Here is a 24156-nt window from a genome sequence, read left to right as displayed (position 1 = left end):
TCCATGTACTTATTCAAATTTCTCTTTAGTGTTGCAATTGAACCTACATCCACTTTGCTGGCAGCTCATTCCACACTCAACACCACCCTTTGAGTGAAGAAGTTCCCCCTTATGTTCCCTTTAAACATTTCACCTTTCACCCTTAACCATATGACCTCTAGTTCTCGTCTCCCTTAACCTTTGTGGAAAAAAGCTTGCTTGCATTTACCCTATTTATACCCTTCAATGTTTTGCATACCTCTGTCAAATGTTCCTCATTCTAGCATGGACTTGTACTCTGCCCAAGCTGGAGGAGCTAGGTTTTATGGAACAGAATAGTACCGCATTGGCCATATTGTCTGTCAAAGCTTTTAATCAAAATCATGTTTAATATCACTGGCATATGTCATGAAGTTTGTTGTTTTGTGGCAGTACTACATTGCAATACATAATTTTAAGAACTATAAACTACAATAAGAGGTATATATTAAAAATTAAATTCATTAGTGCAAAAAGAGACCAAAAATGGTGAGGTAGTGTTCATGGGTTCACTGTTCATTCAGAAATCAGAAGAAATTTTTCCTGAAACATTGAATGTGTGTCTTCAGCCTCCTGTTCCTCCTGTGTGATAGTAGCAGTGAGAAGAGGGCATGGCCTGGGTGATTGTGGTCGTTAATGATAGATGCCCCCTTCCTGAGGCGTCACCTTCTGTACAGTGTGGGCCCTGCTCCAATGCACTCAGACCTCAGTACTGGAGGCCTGGAGTCTTCAGGCCATCGAATGGAACCTTCCACAGTTATATCAACTGGTGCAGACATACAGTGACCACATGGGCAATGGTGGCCTGTACCTGAGAGACCTGGCACGTGGTAACAGAAATTAGGGTGGTAAATCTTTTACTGACATAGTGACAATTCTGCTCTCCTCACCTGCCCATCACTTCCCTCTGTTTCCCCTCCTCCTTCATTTTCTTCTATGATCCACCCTCATCTCTGATCAGATTTCTTCTTCAGCCCTTTATCTTTTGTTCCACCTATCTCACCTGCCAGCTTGTTCTCCTTCCCCTCCCCACTTCCCTATTCTGACTTCCTGCCCTTCCTTTTCCTGATAAAGGGACTTGGCTAGAAATGTTGACTGTTTATTCCCCTCCATAGATGCTGCCTGACCTACAGAGTTTCTCCAGCATTTGTGTGTTCCTACTGTTGTGGTGTGTATGCCTTGCCTTCCATTATATCTGAGTTTTATGATTAAGAAACTTTAATAACAATGACATTTCATACTCACCGTTAAGGACATACTGTATATGCAGAAAGATGTCTGAAAAGAGCCAGTAACATCATGAAGGATCCCACCCACTCTGCTCATGGACTGTGTCCACTCCCATCATGGAGAGGGTTACGTAGCATCCACGTCAGGACCACTGTTACTTTCCCCAAGCAGTAAGGCTGATCAGTACCTCCACCCACTAGCCCACCCATCCACACCCCCAACCACCACTACTGTATCATTTCCTGTCATTCACCTTCCATACAGACACTTTTGTACCTAGACTCACTTTATGGACATACAATCAAAGTATATAAGCTATTTTTTGTATGTATATTTATTATATTTTTTATTATTGTGTTTTTTATCTTATTGTGTTTTTTGTGCTGCATCAGATCCAGAGTAACAATAATTTCATGCTCCTTTACACTTGTGTACTGCAAATGATATTAAGCAATCTTGGATTTCTCTCACCAACTAAATGAAACATACAGTCGATCTATAATGACCTTGAGCAACAATTTTACTTCACACTTTGGTATTGAGGATAGTGTAGTCGTAGATTACAACGGAACAGCAGGATGTAGAGCTGTATTGAGAAGTGGCAGATGGAGTCTTAGTTCAGAAACTTATGAAGCGATTCACCTTGGAAGGTCAAACTTGAAGGTATACTATAGGTTTAATGTCAGGATTCTTAGCCGTGTAGAGGAACAGTGGGATCCTGGGGTCCACATCCATAGATCCGTCAAAGTTGCCGCACAAGTTGATAAGGTTGTTAAGAAGGTGTATGGTGATGAGGAAGTGGGAGAGTGGGTTAGTAAGTTTGCAGATGACACAAAGGTTGGTGGAGGATCATGCAGAAGGTTAGAGTCATAGAGCAATGAGGTAATGTTGCAGCTCTATGAAACTGGTTAGACCACACTTGGGATATTGTGTTTAGTTCTGGTCACCTCATTATAAGAAGGATGTGGAAGTTTTAGAGAGGGTGCAGAGATTTACCAGGAGCTGCCCAGATTAGAGAGCATGTCTTATGACGATTGGCTGAGCAAGTTAGGGCTTTTCTCTGCAGTGAAGGAGAGTGAGAGTTGATTTGATAGAAGTGGACAGGATTATACAGTCGCTATAAAAAGTATTCACCACCCCCACTCCGGAACTTTTGCTTTATTGTTTTACAATATTGAATCATAATAGATTTAATTAGGCTTTTTTGACACTGATCAACAGAAAAAGACTCTATCGTGTCAAAGCGAAAACAGATCTTTACAAAGTAATCTAAATAAATCACAAATATAAACCACAAAGTAATTGATTGCATAAGTATTCTCCCCCTTTAATATGACACACCAAATCGTCACTGGTGCAGCCAATTGGTTCTAGAAGTCACATAATTAATTAAATTAAGATCTGTGTGCAGTCAAGGTGTTTCAAATGATTGTAGTAAAAATACACCTGTATCTGGAAGGTCCAACTGCTGGTGAGTCAGTACCCTGGCAAAAATTACACCATGAAGTAAAAAAAACACTTCATACAACTCCATGAAAAGGTTATTGAAAAGCACAAGTTAGGAAATGGAGACAAGAAAACTTCCAAGTCACTGAATATCTCTTGGAGTACAGTTAAGTCAATCATCAGAAATGGAAAGAATATGGCACAGCTGTAAATCTGCCATTCTCAAAAAATGAGTGACTATGCAAGAGGGGGCTAGTGAGGGAGGCCACCAAGAGATCTAGGACAACTTTGGAGGAGTTACAAGCTTCAGTGGCTGAGATGGAAGAGACTGTGCATACAACAACAGCAGCTCGATGGGAGTGTGCAAAGAGAAAGCCACTGTTGAAAAAATCTCACATGAAATCTCAGCTAGAGTTTGCCAGAAGGCATGTGGGAGATTCTGAAGTCAGCTGGAAGAAGGTTCTAAGGTCTGATGAAACCAAATTTGAGCTTTTTGGCCATCAGACTAAACAATGTGTTGGGCATAAACCAAAAACCACACATTATCAAAAACACACCATCCCTCTGGTGAAGCATGGTGGTGGCTGCATCGTGCTGTGGGGATGCTTCACTACCGCAGACCCTAGAAGGCTTGTGAAGGTTGAGGATAAAATTAATGCAGCAAATTACAGGGAAATCGTGCAGGAAACCATGATGCAATCTGCAAGAGAATTGCAACTTGGGAATAGATTTGTTTTCCAGTAAGGCAGTGACCCCAAGCATAAAGCCAAAGCTACACAGGAATGGCTCAAAAACAACAAAGTTAATGTTCTGGAATGTCAGGTCAGAGTCCAGACCTCAATTCAATTGAGAATTTGTGGCTGGACTTGAAAAGGGCTGTTCACTCATGATCCACATGCAATCTCACAAAGCTTGAGTATTTTTGTAAAGAATTGCACTGTCTAGATGTGCAAAGCCAATAGAGACCTATCCACACAGACTCAAGGCAGTAATTGCTGCCAAAGGTGCATCTAATAAATACTGATTTGAAATGGGTGAATATTCATGCCAAGAATTATTTTGTGTTTTAGGTGGTAATAAATTTAGATCACTTTGTAGAGGTCTGTTTTCACTTTGACATGAAAGAGTCAAAATAAAAAATCCAAATTAAATCCACTGTGATTCAATGTTATAGAACATGAAGACATCTGGGGGGTGGGGTGTTGAATACTTTTTATAGACTCTGTAAGAGCATAGATAGTGGCTAGGCAAAGAGCTTTTCCCAGGGTGGAAATGGCTAATACCTGGGTGGATCATTTTAAGGTGATTAGAGGACAGTATGGGGGGATGTCAGAGGAAGTGTTTTACTCAGTGGTGGACGGTGCATGGAATGTAGTGACAGAGGCAGAGACATTTACAAGAGTGTTAGATAGGCACATGGATGATAGAAAAATGAAGGGCTATGTGGGCAGGAAGGGTTAGATTGACCTTGGAGTAGGTCAGAAGGTGGGCACAACATTGTGGGTCATAGGGCCTGTACTGTGCTGTACTCTTCCCCGTTGTAAGCCCAGCACAAGGGTTAAATGTGAAGCTCTCAAGTGGTGGCTTAAATCTCAGCTTGTGCTACTCTGATCTTACAGTGGATTTCTGAGGCTGAATATCTGTGGATGAATCATTACTTCCTTAAGCTTTAACTCTGTTCTATTCAGTCACTTTGACTCCTCAGCACAATAATTCAGAGAGGAAAGCACTGGTATGTTTTATCTGGGGCTGGCATTGGCACCTGTACCTGTTCCCAGGTGACACAGCCAGCTGTTATTTCTATTTTGTTTGAAAATGAGTCATAATATAATGCATCTTGTCATTGTTTCACACGTGTAAGGTGCAAGTGAGAGAGTACTGCATTGTCCTTGAAATGAAGGGTTATTCCATAAAACTTAGTGAGACTTTGTTGCAGGAGGGGCAGGACAGGCAGTTCAATATTCCAGGGTTGTTATTTTACACGTGACAGAGCGGGAGGGATTAAAGGAGGAGAGGTGTTGTTACTAGTCAGGAAAAATGTCACGTCAGTGCTTTGTCAGGACAAACTGGAGAATTCAACTAATGAGGCGTTATAGGTGGAACTGAGAAATAAGTAAGGTATGACCACATTACTGGGGCTATACTACAGACCACTCAACAGTCCTGGGGATTTAGAGGAACAAGTTTGTTAAGGATCGCAGATTGTTGCAAGAAACATAAGATTGTTATTGTAGGTAATTTTAACTTTCCACATAGTGACTGGGATTGCCATACTTTTAAAGGGCTAGATGGGATGGAGTTTGTCAAATGTGTTCAGGAAAGTTTTATCAGTACATAGAAGTCCCAACAAGAGGGCGTGCAATACAGGATCTGCTGTTAGGGAATGAGACAGACAGGTGATAGAAGTTTGTGTAGGAGAACACTTTGCTTCCAGTAACCACAATGTCATTAATTTCAAAGAAAATGTACAGAGAGATAGATCTGGTCTGCAGCTTGAAGTTATAGTTTGGAGAAAGGGCAATTTTGATGGAATGAGGAATGATCTGGCAAGTGTATATTGGGACAGGCTGTTTTTTTGTAAAGATATATTTGGAAAGTTGGGGGGCCTTCAAAAATGAAATTTTTAGAGTACAAAGCTTGTATCTGCCTGTCAGAATTGAAGGTAAAGATAACAAGTATAGGGAATCTTGGTTTTCAAGAGATATTGAGGACCTGGTAAATAGAAAAAAAGAGGTGCGTAGCAGGTATACGCAAGTAGACCATAAGACATAGGAGCGGAATTAGGCCATTCAGCCCATCGAGTCTGCTCCACCACTCCATCATGGCAGTATTGACAAGGAGGAGTACAATTGTGTGTTATTAGTTTAGGTAGATTGTGTTTGTCTATTATTGTGACTTAGTTGAAGATCAGACCACATCTTGTGAGTAATTAATACAGAAAACCAGGTAATTGCCAAGGATTCACTAACTTTTTCTTGCAACTGTAAGTATTTGGGTGTACATGGAATGATTGAGGATAGTCAGCATGGCTTTGTGTATGGTAGGTCACGTCCACCCAATATTCTCGTGGGCAGGTTTGTTAGAGCTGTTGGGGGGGGGGGTTTAAACTAATTTGGCAGGGGGGTAGAAACCGGAATGAAGTGACTTAGGATAGGATGGATGGTAAAAAAGCAAAGATAGTGTGCAATCAGACTGTCAGGAAGGGTAGGCAGATGATAGGACATAATTACAGCCAGCAAGGTGAGTATCAGTGCATCACGGATGCAAAATCAAGCAGGGTAGCAAATACAGCACTCAGTGTTGTCTCTCAGTGCACAAAGTATAAGAAGTAAGATGGATAAGATTATTGCACTATTACACATTGTCAGGTATGATGATGTGGACATCACTGAATCATGGCTGAAGGATAGTTGTAGTTGGGAGCTGAATGTCCAAGGTTACATGTTATATTGGAGAGATAGGAAGGTGGCAAAGGTGCTGGTGAAGAATGGCATCAAATCAGTGGAAAGATGTGACATAGGATTGGAAGATGTTGAATTCTTGTGGGTTGAGTTAAGAAACTGCAAGGACCCTGGTGGCAGTTATATACAAGCCTCCCAAAGTAGCTGGGATGTGGACCACAGATTACAACAGGAAATAGAAAAGGCAAGTCAAAGGGCAATGTTATGGTAGTCATGGGAGATTTTAACATCCAGGTCGATTGGGAAGATCAGGTTGGTAATGGATCTCAAGAGAGTGAGTTTGTTGAATGCCTAAGAGATGACTTTCTAGAGCAGTTTGTTGTTGAGCCTACTAGGGGATCAGCTATTCTGGGTTAGGTGTTATGTAATGAACCAGAGACGGTTAGGGAGCTTAAGGTAAAAGAGCCCTTAGGGGTCAGTGATCACAATATGGTTGAGTTCAACTTGAAATTTAAAAGGAAGAAAGTAACATCTGATGTTAGCAGTATTTCAGTGGAGTAAAGGTATGAGAGAGGAGTTGGCCACGGTAAATTGGAAGGAGATGCTAGCAGGGATGACAGCAGAGCAGCAGTGGCGTGAGTTTCTGGGGAAAAATCAGGAAGGTACAGGATAGATGTATTCCAAAAACAAAGAAATACTCAAATAACAATAGTACGTCTGTGACTGACAAGGGAAGTCACTAGCAGTGTGTGAAGGTACAGAAGTGAATGTAGTTTCTATTACAAGGGAGAATGTGCTCAAAAACCTGAAAGACCTAAAGGTATATAAGCTACCCAGACCAGATGAACTGCACTGTAGATTTCTGAAAGAGGTAGCGTTAGAGATTGTGGTGGTATTAGAGATGATCTTTCAAAAATCATTGGACTCTGGCATGGTGCCAGAGGACTGGTAAATTGCAAATGTCATTCCACTCTTTAAGAAAGGAGGAAGGCAGCGGAAATGAAATTATAGACCAGTTAGCCTGACCTCAGTGTTTGGGAAGGTGTTGTCGAGTCAATTGTTAAGGAACAGATTATGGAGTACTTGGTGACACAGGACAAGATGGAACAAAGTCAGCATGGTTTCCTTAAGGGAAAATCTTGCCAGATGAACCTATTGGGGGTTCTTTGAGATTACAAGAAGGATAGTTTAAGGGAATACAGTGGATGTCGTATATTTGGACTTTTAGAAGGCCTTTGACAAGGTGCCACACATGAGGCCGCTTACCAAGTTAAGAGGCCATGGTGTTATGGGCATGGTTAGAGCATTGGCTGATTGGTAGGAGGCAGTGAGTGGGAATTAAAGGATCCTTGTCTGGTTGACTGCCAGTAATTAGTGGTGTCCTGCAGGGGTCAGTGTTGGGACCACTTCTTTTGGTGCTGTATATCAATGATTTAGATGATGGAATAGATGGCTTTGTTGCCAAGTTTGCAGATGATATGAAGATTGGTGGAGGGGCAGGTAGTGTTGGGGAAACAGGTAGGTTGCAGAAGGACTTGGATCAGGAGAATGGGCAAGAAAGTGGTAAATGAAATACAATGTTGGAAAATGAATAGTCATGCACTTTAGTAGTAGAAATAAATGTGCAGACTATTTTCTAAATGGGGAGAAAATCCAGAAATATGAGATGCAAAGGGGAGATCTTGTGCAGAACACCCTAAAGGTTAACTTGCAGGTTGAGTCAGTAGCGAGGAAGGCATTCATTTCCAAAGGGCTTGAATACAAGAGCAGGGATGTGATGCTGAGGCTTTATAAGGTACTGGTGAGGCCTTGCCTTGAGTATTGTGAGCAGTTTTGGGCTCTTCATCTAAGAAAAAATGTCCTGGCATTGGAGAGGGTCCAGAGGCGGCTCACAAAGTTGATTCCAGGAAAGAAAGGGTTATACGAGGAACGTTTGATGACTCTTGGCTTGTATTCACTGGAATTTAGAAGGATGAGGTAGAATCTCATGGAAATCTTTTGAATGTTGAAAGGCCTAGACAGAGTAGATGTGGAAAGGATGTTTCCCATGGTGGGAGAGTCTAGGACAAGAGGGCACAGGATAGAGGGGTGTCCATTTAAAACAGATGCAGAGAAATTTCTTTAGCCATAGAGTGGTGAATTTGTGGATTTGGGTGTATTTAAGGTAGAGATTGATAGGTTCTTGATTGGACACGGCATCAAAGGTTACGTGGAGAAGGTTGGGGAATGGGGTTGAGGAGAGGAAAAAAAGGATCTGTCCTTGGTTGAATGGTGGAGCAGACTCGATAGGCCAAACAGCGTAATTCTGGTCCTATGTCTTATAGTCTTGGAGAATTTTGAGGAAGTTACCAGGAAAGTGGATAAAGGCAAGGCAGTGGATGTTGTCTTCATGGACTTTAGTAAGGTGTTTGACGAGGTCCTACACGGGAGGCTAGTCAAAAAGGTTCAGTCACTTGGCATTCAGGATAAAATAGTAAATAGGATTAGACATTGGCTTAGAGGGAGAAGCCAGAGAGTGATTGTAGAGGGTTACCCCTCTGATTGGAGGCCTGTGACTAGTGGAGTGCTAAAAGGATCAATGCTGGGTCCTTTGCTGCTTGACATCTATATAAATGATCTGGATGACAATGTGGTTACTAGAGAAGTTTAGATATGTATGTAGGTAGCAGGGATATGGAAGTTTGTTTCTGTGCTGTACTTCTCTTACTCTAAAACCTCTATTCTGAGGCTATTCTGGTCCTAGACTCCCCCACTCTAGGAAACATCCTCTCCTCATTTACTCTATATAAACCTTTCAATATTCAATAGATGTCAATGAGATCACCCTGCATTCTTCTTATCTGAAGTGAGTACAGTCCCAGGGCCATCAAACGCTCCTCATCTGTTATCCAAGTCTACCAGTGTTGGCTGCCTTGACGCACCTTCAACGAGTACAGGCCACTGGTGGAGAGAACAGAGAATGAAGAGGCTTAATAAGAGCTAAAAGAACATTTACACAGCAGATCATAGACCCAGGAGATTCTGATCCAATGTTCATGATCTTTGGAATCCTATGTCCCCAGAGCTCCGCACATCTTTGGAAGAACATCAGTCAGCATTGGAGCTCATCATGAGCAAGTACAGGGAGCAGATGTTCCGACTGTTGATGGCCAGTAAGAAGGATGACCCAGTGATGATCACCAAATTAAAGGAACAGCATTCCAAGGTACGTAGTAGCATTTCTTTCATTGTCTGTGTCAAGTGCCGCCTTGCCTTGCATGGTTAACACACTTAGATTCTGTTCTTCATCCAAAGTTATTTCGGAAGTCAGGAAGGAGGGACTAAACTTGCTGCTTCACGGTTGTTTTATTAAGTGTTAATAGAACAAAGAAAATTTGAAAACGGTTAGTAGCAGGAGTAGAAGCTGGTAACAAGGGAGGGAGAAGCAAAAAGGATGGTGTCGCTGCATCGTCAGCTCTTTTGATGCACATAGATAAGAAACATTCATTCAAATTTGCAATCATATACCCCCATTCAAATAATGCAGCACCAGAGAGCTTCAACAGTTATCCAGAATCATACAGAGGTGACCACTAGGTCACATCCTTATGTCCAGTCTATTCCGCAATTTAGTTTTTGTGGCTCTCAGCACTTGCTTCTGTCCCGTTTACTCGTGTTTTTTTCCGCTCAAAAAACTCAACAGGTTTGTCTTTAAGTGCAGGGTGCTTGGACTCAAGGTACTGAAGCAGTTTTGAGGGCTTCACTGCCTCATTAGACAGCCTCTGGGCCTGAACTCCAGCTTCTCGCCTGCCCACCACCAGATGCCTTGGCCAGGTGCGGCTGGTCATGGATGGGGTGAGGACAAGGTAAGGGCTGGAGGTCCCCGTGCTGGGGCTGCGGTGGTCGCAGTCCGGAGAGAGTAACCGACCGATCAAGGAGTACAACAGGGCGCGCACCTGCCCCCCCCCCCGGTAGGTAGGTAGGTAGGATCCATCAGCCGACAAAAGTTTGGCTCGGGGTGACTTTCAGTAGATCGCAGCGAGGTAGCTGCTCTGCTACTTACGAAACTCTGAGCTCAAATTAGGTCATCTGCGGATATTTTAGCACTGGGTTCCCCTCGAACATTCGGTGTGCTAAACAGGTCTAGAGGCGGCGCCCATCTATCCGCGCTGCAGGCCAGTAGCAACGGCACTTCTCGCCAGCTGTGCAAGGCGGCCGGTTACCCGAGGCACTAGGGTATCACTGTGTTTAGGTGACTGATGACCTCGTGTGCGTTCAAGTTCAACAGTGGGCGTGACGGAATGAGGAAAGGTGCAGCTGACTCGTATCTTTTCATATCGCCAAATCATATCGTTTCCTCGCGGCCCGGTGGTTGGGGACCACTGCACTAGGGGACACACTGAATAACTGAATATACATACTGTGACCACTAAGGAACATACTAAAGAGTTACATGTATATAAATAGGTATAAAAAAGGAAGTAATTAATTGTTAAGCTGCAAAGACAATAATGATTAAACAGTCCAAGTCAATAGCAGTTAGCACCACGCTTTATGACACCAGCTGTAAAGGGCAGGGTTCCATTCCCACTGGTCAGGACTTTGTATATTGTCCCCACGTGTACATAAGTTTCCTCTGGGTGCTCCAGTTTCTTCCCACGTTCCAAAGACATACAAGTTAGGATTAGTAAGCCTTGGATATGCTATGTTAGTACAGGAAGTGTGGTGACACTTGCAGGCTGTCCCCAACACATCCTCAGAATGTGCTGGTTATTGACGCAAAACAACACATTTCTCTATATGCGTCAATGTGTGAAAAGTAATCTTTATCTGTGAGCTCAAAACCTGGCATGAACATAACTGTTATTGGTGTCACCACTGAACACACGGCCCATTGTCCCATTTCTGTATATATCCATTCAGGAGGTGTAGGCTTCAAAGGCTGAGCCGGCATTTATTGCCCATCCCTAGTTACACTGTGGTGGTGAGCTGCCTTCTTGGAACTGTTGCAGTGTTGTTGGGGAGGAAGTTCCAGGATTGTGATCCAGCAAAGAGTGATACATTTCCACCGCAATTTGACACATGTGGTATCCTGCATGAGGACTCCCAAGTCTCGTTGCACCTCTGATCCTTGAACTTTCTCCCTGTTTTGAAAAGTGTCTGTGCCTTTATGTTATATACTCTTCTACTAGTTAACAAAATAGTCTGACATGGTGGTGTAGTGGTTAGCGCAACACAATTACAGCTCGGTATTCTGGAGTTTCGAGTTCACTTCTGGTGCTGTTCTGTAAGGGGTCTCCATACATCCTCTCCATGCAATGCGTGGGTTTCTCCAACTCCTCTGGTTTCCTCTCACAGTCCAAAGAAGTACCCATTAGGTTAGTTAGTTATTGTAAATTGTCCTATGATTAGATTAGGGTTATATTGGGTTTGTTGGGGGTTGCTGGGGTGGTGCAGACTCATTAGGCCGTAAGGGCCTACTCTGTGCAGTATTGCTAAATTAATTCCTTCTACAAAAGTGCATAACCATACACTTCCTGACTCTATTCCATCTGCCACTTCTTTGCCTTTCTCCCAATTTGTCCAAGTTCTTCTGCAGATACCTTGCTTCCCTAACGCTACTTGCTCTTCCACCTATCTTTGTATCGTCTGAAAACTTGGTACAATCCCATCAATTCCATCATACATATCATTGACATACAGCAGAAAAGAAGCAGTCTCAATACTGACCCCTGCAGAACACCAACCAGCATAGGCCCCTTCTGTTCCAAATCTTTGCCTCCTGACAATCTTCTGTCCATGCTAGTATCTCTACTGTAATACTATGGGCTCCTAACTTGTTAAACGGCCTCACATGTGGCACTTCGTCAAAGGCCTTATCGAAATCTAGGTAAACATCCACTAACTCTCCTTTGTCTATTCTGTTGGATATTTTCTCAAAGAATCTCAACAGATTTCACAGGAAAGATTACACCTTAAGGAAACTGCTCATTTCTCTGCAGCTTCACCATTTCCAACGGGTTCCTACCACCAAGCACATCTCTTCTTCCCCCCCCCCCCCCCCCCCAACTGCACTTTCTGCAGGGATCGCTCTCAACGCGACTCCCTTGTCTGTTTGTCCCTCCCTACTGCCCTACTGATCTCCCTCCTGGTGCTTTATCCTTGCAAGCAAAACAAGTGCTACACCTGCCCCTACACATCCTCCCTTGCTACCATTCAGGGCCCCAAACGGTCCTTCCAGGTGAGGCGACACTTCACCTGTGAGTCTGTTGAGGTCATATACTGTGTCTGGTGCTCCCGGGGTGGCCTCCTGTATATCAGTGAGACCTGGTGTAGAGTGAGAGACTGCTTTGCTGAGTACAAAAAACAGGATCTTCCAGTGGCCATCCACTTCCCATTCTGATATGTCTATCCATGGCCTCCTCTGCTGTTGTGATGAGACCACACTCAGTTGGAGGAACAACACCTTATATTCTGTCTGGGTAGCCTCTAATCTGATGGTGTGAACATCAATTTCTCAAACTTCCAGTAATGCCCCTCCCTGCCCCCCCCCCCCCCACTCCTTCACCATTCCCCATCCCCTTTTCAGTCTCACCTTCTCTGCACATCGCCTCCCTCTGGTGCTCCTCTCCCCTCTTTCTTCCATAGCCTTCTGTCCTCTCCTATTAGATTCCCCCTTCTCCAGCCCTGTATCTCTTTCACCAATCAACTTCCCAGCTCTTTATTTCACCCCTCCAAGGTGTTTTCACCCATCACCTTGTGTTTCTCCATCTCCTCATAATTTTTCCTCCAGTCCTGCTGCGTTCCTCCAGCATTTTGTGTGCGTTGCTCACTTTGGCCCACTTTATCATGTGCTTCCAAATACCCAAAACCTCTTTCTTAATACTGGACTCCAACAACCTCCCAACCACTGGAGTCAGGCTACTTACTGCCCAATAGATAGATAGATACTTTATTCATCCCCATGGGGAAATTCAACATTTTTTTCCAATGTCCCATACACTTGTTGTAGCAAAAACTCATTACATACAATACTGAACTCAGTAATAATATGATATGCATCTAAATCACTAACTCAAAAAGCATTAATAATAGCTTTAAAAAAAGTTCTTAAGTCCTGGCAGTTGAATTGTAAAGCCTAATGGCATTGGGGAGTATTGACCTCTTCATCCTGTCTGAGGAGCATTGCATCGACAGTAACCTGTCGCTGAAACTGCTTCTCTGTCTCTGGATGGTGCTATGTAGAGGATGTTCAGGGTTTTCCATAATTGACCGTAGCCTACTCAGCGCCCTTCGCTCAGCTACCGATGTTAAACTCTCCAGTACTTTGCCCACGACAGAGCCCGCCTTCCTTATCAGCTTATTAAGACGTGAGGCGTCCTTCTTCTTAATGCTTCCTCCCCAACACGCCACCACAAAGAAGAGGGCGCTCTCAACAACTGACCTATAGAACATCTTCAGCATCTCACTGCAGACATTGAATGACGCTAACCTTCTAAGGAAGTACAGTCGACTCTGTGCCTTCCTGCACAAGGCATCTGTGTTGGCAGTCCAGTCTAGCTTCTCGTCCAACTGTACTCCCAGATACTTGTAGGTCTTAACCTGCTCCACACATTCTCCATTAATGATCACTGGCTCCATATGAGGCCTAGATCTCCTAAAGTCCACCACCATCTCCTTGGTCTTGGTGACATTGAGACGCAGGTAGTTTGAGTTGCACCATATCACAAAGTCCTGTATCAGTTTCCTATACTCCTCCTCCTGTCCATTCCTGACACACCCCACTATGGCCGTGTCATCAGCGAACTTCTGCACATGCAATATACAATATACCACTGGCGTTTTGAACAGCAGTGATCTCTGCTAGTGTTCATCATATCAGTAGCTTCCTCTTGGTTTTCCCTACTCTGTCGTGCAAGTCCTGGGTAGAGACAGGAATATCATGCCTAATTAGGGTGGGCCAGTGTGGCTTTGTGCAGGGCAAGTCATGTCTTACTAACTTGATTGAGTTTTTTATGACCTGGTGACGAGTGATTGATGAAGATGGAGCTATGGCTGTCTTCTACGTGGATTTTAGTAAGGCATTTGACAAGGTCACTCCCATCATCCTCATGGGAGGCATATCCAGAAGATTTAAATGCATGGTGAATTAGCTGTTTGGATTCAGAATTTGCTTGCCCATATAAGACAGAAGTTAGTGGTTGAAAGTAGTTGTTCTATCTGGAGGTCTGTGACTAGTGGTGTTTCTCAGTGATCTGTACCGGGACTTTTGTTTGTGATGTATATAAATGACCTGGATGAAATGTAGATGGGCAGGTTAGTAGGTCTGCAGATGATACGAAGTTTGGTAGTGTTGTCGATAGCATAGAGGATTGGCAAAAAATACAGTGGGAGATAGATCAGTTGCAGCTATGGGTAGGGAAATGGCAGATGGAATTTAACCTGGCCCAGTGTAAAGTGTTGCACTTTGGTAGGTCTAATGCAAAGAGACAGTACACTGTGAAGGGCAAGACCTCAGTGCTGATGCGCAGAGAGACCTTGGGGTCCAAGAATATAACTCCCTGAAAGTGACTATAAACTTCAATGGGGTGGTTAGGAAGGCATATGGCATGCTTACCTTTATTAGTCGAGGCACGGACTTCAAAGGTCAGGAAGTTAAGTTGCAGCTTTATAACACTCTAGGCCGCATCTGGAATATTGCACACAGTTCTGGTTTCCTCACCAGGGAGGATGTTGAGACTTTGGAGAGGGTTTGGAAGAGGTTTACCGGGATGTTGCCTGGTTTAGAGGGCATGTGCCATAATGAGAGGTTGGACAAACTCAGGTTGTTTACTCTGGAGCAGTGGAGGCTGAGGGGAGATCCGGTAGAGGTTTATAAGATTGAGAGGCATAGATAGACCGTATTGTTTCCCATGGTAGAAACGTCCAACACCAGAGGATTTCCATTTAAAGTGAGGGGTGTTTTTCTCAGAGTGATGGATGTCTGGAATGCGCTGCCTGGGTTGATGTTAGAGGCAGAAACATTACAGATGCTTAAGAGGCATTCAGATATGCACATAAGTGCAAGGGAAATGGAAAGACATGGACATAGTGTAGGCAGAGGGGATTAGTTTAGTTGGCCATTTGATTGCTAGTTTATTTGGTTTCGGCACAACATTGCGGGCCGAAGGGCCTGTTCCTGTGCTGCGCTGTTCTATGTTAGATTTAGATTCATTTATTTATTACACGTACATTGAAACAGACTGTGAAGTGTGTAGTTTGTGTTAATGACAGTGGAGAGTATTCTAACTGGTTGCATCATGGCCTGGTATGGAAACACCAGTGCCCAGGAGTGGAAAACCACACTAAGTGGTGGATACAGCCCAGTCCACAGGTAAAGCCCTCTCTCCACTGTTGGGCACATCTACAAGGAGCGCCACCACAAGAAAGCAGAGTATATCATCGAGGACCCCATCATCCAGGCCACGTACTCTTCTCACTGCTGCGTTTAGGAAGGAAGTACAGGAGCCTTGCATTCCACACCACCAGTTCAGGAGCAGTTTTTACCTTTCATCCATCAGGCTTCTGAACCAGAGTGGATAACTTCACTCACCTCAATTCCAAACTGATTCCACAACCTACAGCCTCACCTTCATGGACTCTACAGCTCACGTTCTCAGTATATTAACGCAAGATCCTGTAGATGCTAGAAATGCAGAGGAGCGCAGACAAAACTCACCTGAGTTCCTCTAGCATTTTGCATGTCATTGGCAATATTATTTATTTTTAATTTGCACATGGTTTGTCAGTCTTTGTGTGTAGTTCTTCATAAATTCTTTGGTATATTTATTTATGCCTGGAACAAAATTGATCTGAAATTAGTCTATGACATCTATGTATTTTAATAATTGAATTTACCTTGACCCTAAGAATGTGCTGGGTGCATCCCACAAGTATTACCAAACATCCAGCACCAAGTGTAGTACAGGGACTGTTCGAGTAGAATTCTCTTCTCACTTAGGAGTAGATTGCACTTATACACTAGGGACAGCATCTGTGCAGAATTGATAAATCGACTTTGTTTCACCACAGGAACTTCAGGTGCACATCGATAAAATCCACGAAATGGCCACAGTGATGAGAAAAGCCATTGAAATTGATGAACAACGTCTGTTCAAGGAGCAGGAAAGAATTGTGCAGTTAGAGGTGAGTGTAGATTCAAATACAACAGCAGAACCCTCCCCTCTGTTGAAGGTTGTCCACTCTATTACATCATTGTTTAATTCAAATACTGCCTTGTCCAGTTTCTGATTTACGGCCCCCAGTCCCACAAATATCAGAATGTGTCTTCGATTAGAAGCGATTAGCTATAAACTGTACTGTTCTGTGTTCTACAAGGAGAGGTTGGACAACCTTGAATTTATTTTCTCTGGACCAGCAGAGGCTGAGGGGAGACCTGACAGATTTATAAAATGAGAGGCATAATGTCATAGAGCGCTACAGCATAGAAGAAGACACTTTCTACCAAGGGAAAAGGACTGACCATCTTCCCTGTCTTTGCCTTCATAAATCAAAGTATTCAGTACAGGAGTTGGGATCGAGTAAGCAGTCGACGTTTCCAGCTGAGACTCTTCATCAGGATCCTGATGAAGGGTCTCAGCCCAAAATGTTGACTGTTTACTATTTTGCATCGATGCTGCCTGGCCTGCTGAGTTCCTCCAGCATTTTGCGTGTACTGCTTGGATTTCCAGCATCTGCAGATTTTCTTGTCTTTGTACAGGAGTTGGGATGTTATGTTAAGTTATACAAGGTGTAGATCAAATCTAATTAAAGTATGAAATAAAGGGTATGGTCATGTACTTTGATAGAAGGAATAAAAGTGTAGACTTTTTTAAAAAACGGATAAAATTCAGGAATCTGAGCTTTTAAAATGACTAGGCAGTCTTTGTGCAAGATTCCCTAAAGGTTAACTTGCAGGTTAAGTCAGTGGTAAGGAAGGCAAATGCAATGTTAGCATTTGTTTTGAGAGCACAAGAATACAAGAGCAAGGATGTAATGCGAGGCAACACACAAAATGCTGGAGGAACTCAGCAGGCCAGCCATCATCTATGGAAAAGAGTAAACAGTCGATGTTTCAGGCTGAGATCCTCCAAAGTGTCAGCTGTTCACTCTTTTCCATCTGAGTTCCTCCAGCATTTTGTGTGTGTTACTCTAGATTTCTAGCATCTGCAGATGTTCTCATGGATGAAATGCTGAAGCTTTGTAAGGCATTGGTCAAACCACATTTGGAGTATTATGAGCAGTTTTGGGTCCCTGTCTAAGAAAAGATGTGTTTGCATTGGAGAGGGTCGCATGAGGTTCACGAGAATGATTCCAGGAATGAAATGGTTAATGTGAGGAGCACCTGATGGTTTTAGGCCTGTACTTGCTAAGAGTTTAGAAGATTGAGGGGGGCAATCTTGTTAAAACCAATAGGATACTGAAAGACCTAGATAGAGCGGAGGTAGGGAGGATGTTTCCTATAATGGAGGTATCTAGAATGGGGCGGGGGAGTGGAATACAGCCTCAGAATTGAGGTACATCCATCTAGAACAGAGATGAGGAGGAATTGCTTTAGCCAGAGGGGGATGAATCTGTAGAATTCATTGCCACATACGGCTGTGGAGGCCAAGTCAGTGGGTATATTTAAAGTATAGGTTGATAGGTTCTTGATTAGTAAGGGTGTCAAAGGTTATGGGGTGAAGGAAGGAGAATGGGATTGGGAGGGATAAGTTGGCCATGATATAATGGCGGAGTAGATTCGATGGGCCAAATGGTCTAATTTTCACATCTTATAGTCTTAATTTTGAGTATTGTCACCTACAGGAAAAAAAAATCACAAGGATGTTGCTAAGGAAGACCTGAGTTATGAGAAAAGGTTGAATAGGTTAGGAGAGCTACATCAACGACTGCCTTCTGCACCCATGTTGAGCTCATTGACTTCATCCATTTTGCTTGTAACTTCCACCCTGTCTTCAAATTTACTTGGCCCATTTCCAGTTACTCTCTCCCCTTTCTCGCTCTGTGTCCATCTTTGGAGACAGTCTGTCTACTGATAAATTTTATAAACCCACTTGATTTTCACAGCTACCTGGACTATACCTCTTCTCTCCCTGTCACTTGTAAAACTGCCATCCTCTTCTGTTAGTTCCTCAGTCTCTGCCGCATGTTCTCAGGATGAGGCTTTTCATTTTAGAACTAGTGAGGTGTCCTCCTTCAAAGAAAGGGGTTTCCCTTCCTCCAACATCATGCTGACCTCAACTGCATCTCTTCCATTTTGCACAAGTTCTTGCTGTCACACCAAGGATAGGGTTCCTCTTGTCCTCACCTATCACCCCACGAGCCTCCATGACTAACACACAATTCTCCGTAATTTCCACCATCTCCACCAGGATCCCACCACCAAACATCTTTCCCTCACCTCCACTTTCCACACTGATCACTCCCTAAGCAGCTCTCTTGTCCACTCGTCCCTCCCCACTGATCTCCCTCCAAATACCACACCTGCCCTTACACCACCTCCCTCACTACCATTCAGGGCCCCAAACAATCCTTCCCAATGAGGTGACACTTCACTTGAGTCTGTTGGGGTCATCTACTGTATATGGTGCTCCTGCTGTGGCTTCCTGTATATCGGTGAGACCTAATGTAGTTTGACAAACCGCCTCGCTGAGCATCTACACTCTGCCAGAAAAAGTAGGATCTCCCTGTAACCAACCTTTTTGATTCTTCTTCCCATTCTGACATGTCAGTCCATGTCTTCCTCTACTGCTGCGATGAGAACACACTCAAGTTGGAGAAGCAACACCTGATAGTCTGTCTGTGTAGCCTCCAGACCCCTCCTTCAGTATTCCCCATTCCTGTTTCCCCCTCCCCTCATCTCCATACCTGCCCATCACCTTCCTCTGGTGCTCCTCCCTCTTCCCTTTCTTCCAGTCTTCTATCATCTCCAATTAGATTCCCCTCACCCCCCAGCCCTTCACTTTGCCCTCCTCTCCCAGTTTCACCTGCCCCCTTGCACTCTTTCCTCCCCTCACCCCCCCTTCCTTTCCCATCCTGAAGAAGGGCCCGAAACGTTGACTGTTTATTCTTTTCCATGGGTTAGGACCTCATTCCCTCGAGTGTAGGAGAATGAGGGGAGATTTGATAGAGGTATGCAAAATTGAGTGGTATAGATAGTGAATGCAAGCAGACTTTTTCCCGTTAATGCTGGCTGTGACTAGAACTAGAGGTTAAAGTTAAGAGTGATGCAAGCGTGGAACAAGCTGCCAGCAGGAGTGGTGGATGCTGGTTCAGTTTCAAGACTTAAGAGAAATTTGGATAGAAACATGAATGAGCTATGGTCCAGGTGCAGGGTGATGGAAATAGGTAGAAAAATAGCTTGGCATGGACTAGAAGGGCCAAAGGGCCTGTTTCTGATCACCTCTCATCTTCCTTTCTTCCAAAGAGAACATCCTAAGCTTGCTCAATTTATCCTCATAAGATATGCTCTCTAATCCAGGCGGCGACCTGGTAAGTCTCCCCTGCACCCTCTCTAAAGCTTTCACATCCTTCCTGTAATGAGGTGACCAGAACTGAACACACTATTTCAAGTGTGGTCTAACCAGTTTTAGAGGGTTGAAACATTACCTCACGGCTTTTGAACTCAGACCCTGACTAATGACAGCCAACACATCATATGCTTTATACCACTCTATCAACTTCTGTGGCAACTGTGGGATCTATGGATGTGAACCCCCAAGATCCCTTTGTTCCTCCACACTTCTAAGATTCCAGCCCTTAACTCTATTCTGCCTTCAAGTTTGACCTTCCAAAGTGAATCAGTATACATTTTTCTTGGCAGAACTCCAAAACTAACCTGGAGCTGCAATATCACATCTTAGTTCTTGAACTCAGTCCCACAGCTAATGAAGGTACTGACTTAACCACCCTATCAACCCTCACTTTAAAGTCAGAACAGAACCAGGCACGTGTGCCGCGTTAAATTTATTTCCACTTGCTCTGTGTAGAATGAGCCTGAGTGATGGAGGGATGTTAGACACCAGCTAAACAATTGTCCTTCCACTGGGCTGGAATTGTTGATGTTATACTGGTCTTTTCTTTTCAGTCTGAAAACAAAGGTTTGAGAGAAGTGCTGCAGATAAACAAGGAGTCGTTTCACTGCCTGAAAGAAGACCTATTAGAAAGTAGGCCATTGTCTGGATTAGTGACAAACGCCAACCTCACCATGCGGAAGAACTGAGAGGCTGCTCAACCCCACAACCTTCCACTTCTCAACCCATCGGTGTGTGAATATTTTAGGTGGGCTGCCTGAGCCCATACATTCAACTACGGACAATTTACTGTTAAATTCTGAAGCTAAATGAGTTCTTGTGGCTAGTTAAACTGACAAAGGTAGCCTATTTTCCATTGCATGGTCGACTTTCTGAAATAAAGATCTGCATCCACTTGTTCCGTGTCATGTGGCCAGCATCTTGTTTAGTTCAGGGATTTCCCCCGACCGTGGGCCAGAGAGCAATTTACAGTGAAGGTTGCTGCTGCTACCAGCATAAGAGGCCTCAGGGAACGAAGCAATCTCCGGTTCAGTTGAACTGAATTACCCGTGTCTATATATAAACAATTTATCATGTAAAATGCGTGTTTGCAGTGTGGAGGGTGGCTGCACAAAGCTGATAAGAGATTGTGTCAAACTTAATTACACAAATTGGATAAGTATTTATTTAACTGACCAAATGTAGAATGGGGTAGATGAGCTTCATTAAGGAGTTGTTTATAGTAAGGTTTGTACAGAATGCACTCTTGCAAGTCAGCAGACTTCTATTTTTTAAAACCAAATTTATTCAGAATGTGAGATGGTTAACTTGGATCTGTTTGTTAATCCTACAATGTCTGTACAAGATGCTGTCTCTGGATGTGTATATTTTTGCTTTGATTAAATATTGTCACTTTGCAAGTACTGGAGTGATGTAGATACTTCATCAGACATGGAGCAGGATTAGGCCTTTTCTTCCTCTCTCCCCCACTACCCCGCCCTGTCAAGGGGAGTTGAGGACCAGACTTTACCAGCAGTCTGCAACATCAACAGTTCACTACTGAGGTATGGCAAGGAGTATTTTCAGACACTTCACGCACTTCCTCTCCTTGCATCACAAGGAGTTTGCATAGCACTGCAATAAGAGCCAGTACTGCTCAGTGGTTTTGTCTGGCACTCAGAGGCACAAGTCTGTCCTCTGCTGGTGATTGCCCCAAATGCAGTCTGTACACCCTGTGATATTTAAGTCAGTTTAGAGTTAAAGAAGGAAAACTGACCTCAATCCTCTATTGCCTTGCAGGTATACTCACTCATGGGTGTTGATGCTACGTAGCCTCTTCCCAGATGGGATTGGGACAAACAGTCCATTTTCCAGCACATCTGTCCTTGATAGTAGGCTGGTTCCAGTGATGCAATGGGCACGTTTGTCAACCCGTTGTGGAGCTTTCCTGTGTGCGGCAGTACAGTTTCAGTATCAAGCTTCATTGTGCATCTGTCGGAGGACATGACCATAACCTTTATCCAGTCCGTGCAAAAAGACCAATATTGGAATTGGTGAATTATTGCCACGTGTACCAAGATACAGTGGAAAAACTTGTCTTACATACTGTTCATACAGATCAAACCATTAAATGGTGCAATGAAATAGAACAAGGTAAAACAATGCAGACTAAAGTGTCGGTGAAAGTGCAGTGCAGGTAGACTATAAGGTGCAAGTTCATAATGAGTGACTCTTGACCAAAATCTACATCATACTGGGGAACAGTGGAATCAAAGTTCCTCCTGATCCTGGAGGTTCATGCTTTCTGGCTTTTGTATCTTTTGTCCAAGTGGAAAAGGGAGAAGGCAGCGTGTCAGAGGTTGGTGGGCTCAGTATCATGCCAAGCCCTGCCTTTTGTTTTTGATCAGAACCTTCATGACCAACAGATGCACACCAGGTTTAAAGAACCAAGAATAATGGTGGACAAGTTAACTCATCCTAGTCACAAACTGCTGTCTATGGGCTTGTACTCACTGGGTGAGGGGGTGGGGGGTCTCATTGAGAGCACAAAATGTACTAACCAACATAAATGTACTCCATGATCAATCTAACCCTTTACTCCCACACAGCCGATAACACCCCACTTTCTCTTGCATTCAGATTGGATTATCTTAGTCATATGTACATCAAAACAGTTAAATGCGTAAGCTCCCAACACGCTAAGGATGTGCTGGAGGTAGCCCACATGTTTTATGTTTGGCATCGACATGACAAACCCTGACCTGAACCTCAGACTGTGGGAGGAAAATGGACAGGGTCAGGGGGAGAATAAACTCCTTACAGAGAGCAGTGGGAATCAAACCAGGGACATTGATGCTGGAAAACATTGTACTAACCACTACACTACCATGCTGACCTAAAAAAAAAGTATTTAATGCTTCATGTGATCCTTTAAGAATCTTTTAATGACCCTATATCAACATTTACCACCTCTCCTGGCATCCTCCACAAAAACACCTACTGACATCTCAAACCTTCCTCTCCTCGGCTTAAATGGATATCCCCTGGCATTTGTCATTGCTGTGCTGGGAAAAAGGCACTGGCTCTCTGGTCCACCTATTCCTCTCCATCTTAATCACCTCTAATTCTCCATCACACCAAAGTGAAAAGCCCTGGAACCTATCAATCTCCACTTTAAATGTTCCCAATGACTTTGCCTCCACAACTGCCTGTGGCAATGAATTCCACAGATTCACCACCTCTGGCTAAAGAAATTCCTCCTCATCTCTGTTCTAAAAGAATATCCTTTTATTCTGATCCTCTGGTCCTAGACTCTCCAGTTTCTTCTTCAGGTCCACTATCACTATTCAGTTGGTTTCACTGAGATTCTTCCCCACTTTCCTCAGACAGTGAAGGTACTCAAACTAATTTCTCATCCAAGCTGCTCCAGTAACTCTAGAGGGTAACAACAGCAGCACATCAGGGAACGCTACCCACAGGCTCTCCTTCAACTTGTGTACAGTCCAAATTTCAATACTGCTGGTCCTTCACAGTCACTGATTCAGATCTTGAAATCCTCTCCAAAAATTTCACGTTCAGGTTCTTCATGCTGGGTTGGAGCAGCCATTCAGGTGTAATCACATTTAAGGTGAAACAACTTACACCAACGCCTGGGGCATAGGCCACTGGCAGTATTTCACCACAGCCCTGTCCTGGGCCAGTCTTTCACATTGTTTCCAGTTGTAGTTCATCTTCTAGGCAAAGATCCTTCCTCTTCCGGTGATGAGGTCTCTGGAGCTTCTTCTGTAGCACAAGGTGACTGAAGAGTTTACTGCATAATAAATACTGTAAATTAAAATCACCAAAACATCCATTTCCAAGCTTGCTGGATGCCGGAGGCCAGAGAAAACAGAACGTCTTAGGGTTAGAGGACCATCTGGAAGAAAAGGGAGGGGTAGAGACACAACCAGCATTACTCAAGGTATGTTGGTGGTTAATGCAAACGACCTTCATGCATTTCACTGCCGGTTTTGATATGAACATGATAAATATACAGTACTAGAATCATCAACAATACAAGTGTTCAGACTGTTGTTTAGAGTATTGTGGATATAGAGTTGCTGAGATAGTGAAGGTTTCTTGTATTAATTGCCAAGCCTCTCACCCATCTCAGACATGAAGATGGAGCTTGTAATATGACATCTTATTCAAAACTGATGCTCTATCCAAGTTCATATAGCTGTTGAATGAGTGGGTAGACAAGGATTGACTTTTCTCCAGATACTTGCTTCTCACCACCACACTGCGATGGAGGTTCACAATGGCAGCCACACCTCATTAAAGTTGTGCTTGTTTTTAAAGCTCGCAGTGGACTGAGACCGGAGTGCATCACAGTATCACTTTTGTTTTATAATCCTGCTCGAGCTCTCAGGTCTTCTGCCGGTCTCAAACATTTAACAATCTCCCTCAAAAAAAAATTGGCAGGTCAGTTTTTTTGAATTACACTTCTAAACTGTGGAACTCAATACCTACATCTAAGACTCAGTTGACAC

The 24156-nt window shown here is 43.6% G+C and overlaps 1 protein-coding gene across 4 annotated transcripts in view; it reads left to right on the top strand.

Annotated features, from left to right (window-relative positions):
- fgfr1op2 (FGFR1 oncogene partner 2) overlaps nt 1–21874 on the top strand; it is a 61092-nt gene extending 39218 nt beyond the window's left edge. For 3 of the 4 annotated variants that reach the window (XM_073059778.1, XM_073059779.1, XM_073059780.1), the window contains exons 4-6: nt 9158–9300; nt 16146–16259; nt 20200–21048. In XM_073059778.1, coding sequence (XP_072915879.1) covers nt 9158–9300; nt 16146–16259; nt 20200–20334 — 392 coding nt within the window. In that variant the 3' untranslated portion in view covers nt 20335–21048. Of the gene's footprint in view, nt 1–9157; nt 9301–16145; nt 16260–20199; nt 21049–21424 lie in introns of those variants that run through there. The other variant, XM_073059781.1, reaches the window with a different exon arrangement.
- The last annotated feature ends 2282 nt before the right edge of the window (nt 21875–24156 follow it).

The sequence above is a fragment of the Hemitrygon akajei genome, chromosome 10 (genome assembly GCF_048418815.1).
Source record: "Hemitrygon akajei chromosome 10, sHemAka1.3, whole genome shotgun sequence".
In the NCBI taxonomy this organism is placed as follows: domain Eukaryota; kingdom Metazoa; phylum Chordata; class Chondrichthyes; order Myliobatiformes; family Dasyatidae; genus Hemitrygon; species Hemitrygon akajei.
Note: the sequence above shows the minus strand (reverse complement) of the source record. Positions and strands in the feature narration are given on the sequence as shown.